General features: G+C 47.6%; 1 protein-coding gene across 1 annotated transcript in view; it reads right to left on the minus strand.

Moving 5' to 3' along the window:
- LOC125139773 (spliceosome-associated protein CWC27 homolog) overlaps window positions 1–1,672 on the minus strand; it is an 11,686-nt gene extending 10,014 nt beyond the window's left edge. Inside the window, exons 1-2 of the mRNA XM_047805160.1 lie at window positions 391–1,672; window positions 103–209 (exon numbers count right to left, since the gene is read on the minus strand). Coding sequence (XP_047661116.1) covers window positions 103–209; window positions 391–435 — 152 coding nt within the window. The 5' untranslated portion in view covers window positions 436–1,672. The remainder of the gene's footprint in view (window positions 1–102; window positions 210–390) is intronic.
- Window positions 1,673–2,603: the final 931 nt, after the last annotated feature.

The raw sequence follows: 2,603 nt of genomic DNA on the forward strand, positions 1-2,603 counted from the left end.
AGTACATGGACTACACTGTGAGTGTGTGTGAGTGTGTGTGTGTGCTCTGACTACAAGAGGCATCACCATGTTGACACGGGTTACAGTAAATCTGTTTCTCACCATCCTTTATCATCGTCCTCTCCAAGCTCCTGGTCATCAGACGTGTCTGGAGTTTGTGAGATAGCTGTAGACAGCTTGGACTTAAACCGGTCCAGAAGAGAGAGCGTCTTCACACACAAGAGAAACAGAGACGCTGATTATTCCGCTCACACACACGGAAAAATAAAAGATCTGCACAGTTTCACACCAGCAGGTGGCGCTGCAGATTAGAGCTAATTTCAGTGATGCTGCTACAGTTTGTTTGAAAGTGCAGCGCCCCCTGCAGGACTGAGACAGACTGCGACTCACCTGCGCCTCTCTGCTCGAACCCTTCTTCAGCTTCTCCATCCTCATTTCTTCGTACTTCTTCTTGCTCTCTAGATACTCAGACACAGCCTCGCTCGACACCTTCGTCTCTTCTGTAACATGAGAAGAAAGCAGAATCGACACCCTGTCCTCATGACCCGACACCCTGTCCTCATGACCCGACACCCTGTCCTCATGACCCGACACCCTGTCCTCATGACCCGACACCCTGTCCTCATGACCAGACACCCTGTGCTCATGACCAGACACCCTGTCCTCATGACCAGACACCCTGTCCTCATGACCAGACACCCTGTCCTCATGACCAGACACCCTGTCCTCATGACCAGACACCCTGTCCTCATGACCAGACACCCTGTCCTCATGACCTCAGTGATACAGAATTCTGAGTAGAAATAAAAATAAACCATTAAATTGTAGTAAACAATCTAAAGAACAAGCGGAGGATAACGAGGTTAACGAGAGGAACCAATAACTGACACGCTAACGAGATAAAACAAGATCCATCAGATTGTTTTCATGTAAATCAAATTCAATTGTATTTGTCACACACACACACACACACGCACACACACACAGTAACGACATGCATAAACCTGGTTTTATAGCAACTAGAAAGTGTACACACACACACACACACACACACACACACACACACACACACACACACACACACACACACACACACACACACACACACACACAGAGAGGTATTGGAATAGACAGTGATGGCAGAAGCACTGTGTTGACTCCAGTGTCTGGAAGCATTAATGTGCTGGTGTAAATATGGGCATGTAGACGCTGCTGGCGCTGATGTCACACTGAGCGTGCCCAGTCCTCTATGCACCCGCACACACACACCTCACCTGCATGTGTCAGGACACGCACACACACATCGCCCACCAGCACTAATTTATTTCACCACAGTGCTGTCGTATTTTACTCACAAATAGAACACTTGTTGATCTTTCATATTTATGTCACGCTCCAAAGACGAGAGAATGGAAATGTGTTTTTCAGCCAGAGAGAAATCGTGTTGGTGGGAAAGTCACTGGCTGGAGAAATGTTGTGACTGTGCTGTGAGCTAATAGAAAAATAAACAGACAGAACAGGAAAACACACAAAAAGAATATAAACTGCTTTTCACTTCTATACATAATACAGTACACACACACAGACACACACACACACACACACACACACACACACACACACACACAAACACAGACCACAACTCCCATGACCGATCCAGATTCAGACACACACACAGACACAAGTGCACATACACACCCACAGAGACAGAGACACTCAGACACACACACAGACACACGCGCACCCAAACACAGAGACAGAAACACACAAACACACACACACACACACAGACATACAAAGACACACTCCCACAGACAGACACACCCACAGAGACAGAGACACTCAGACATACACACAGACACACGCGCACATACACACCCACAGAGACAGAGACACTCAGACACACACACAGACACACACGCACCCAAACAGAGACAGAAACACACAAACACACACACACACACACACAGACATACAAAGACACACTCCCACAGACAGACACACCCACAGAGACAGAGACACTCAGACACACACACAGACACACGCGCACCCAAACACAGAGACAGAAACACACAAACACACACACACACATACAAAGACACACTCACACACACACACCCACAGAGACAGAGACACTCAGACACACACACAGACACACGCGCACCCAAACACAGAGACAGAAACACACAAACACACACACACACACAGACATACAAAGACACACTCCCACAGACAGACACACCCACAGAGACAGAGACACTCAGACACACACACAGACACACGCGCACATACACACCCACAGAGACAGAGACACTCAGACACACACAGACACGCACACAGCCAAACACAGAGACAGAAACACAGAGACAGAAACACACAAACACACACACACACATACACACAAAGACACACTCCCACACACACACCCACAGAGACAGACACACTCTGTCAATGGAGCTGATGGAGTGTCGAGGGTGGAAAAAAAAGCAAGCATTCGAGAAGAAGATAAGCGATGGGTACGGGCATAGCTACTAACGCTTCCTAATGAGCACCCTACTAATCTTTAATCATGAGCACTCTACCAAACTACTCGAAGGCCTCTA

The sequence above is a fragment of the Tachysurus fulvidraco genome, chromosome 20 (genome assembly GCF_022655615.1).
Source record: "Tachysurus fulvidraco isolate hzauxx_2018 chromosome 20, HZAU_PFXX_2.0, whole genome shotgun sequence".
NCBI classification, from domain to species: Eukaryota; Metazoa; Chordata; class Actinopteri; order Siluriformes; family Bagridae; genus Tachysurus; species Tachysurus fulvidraco.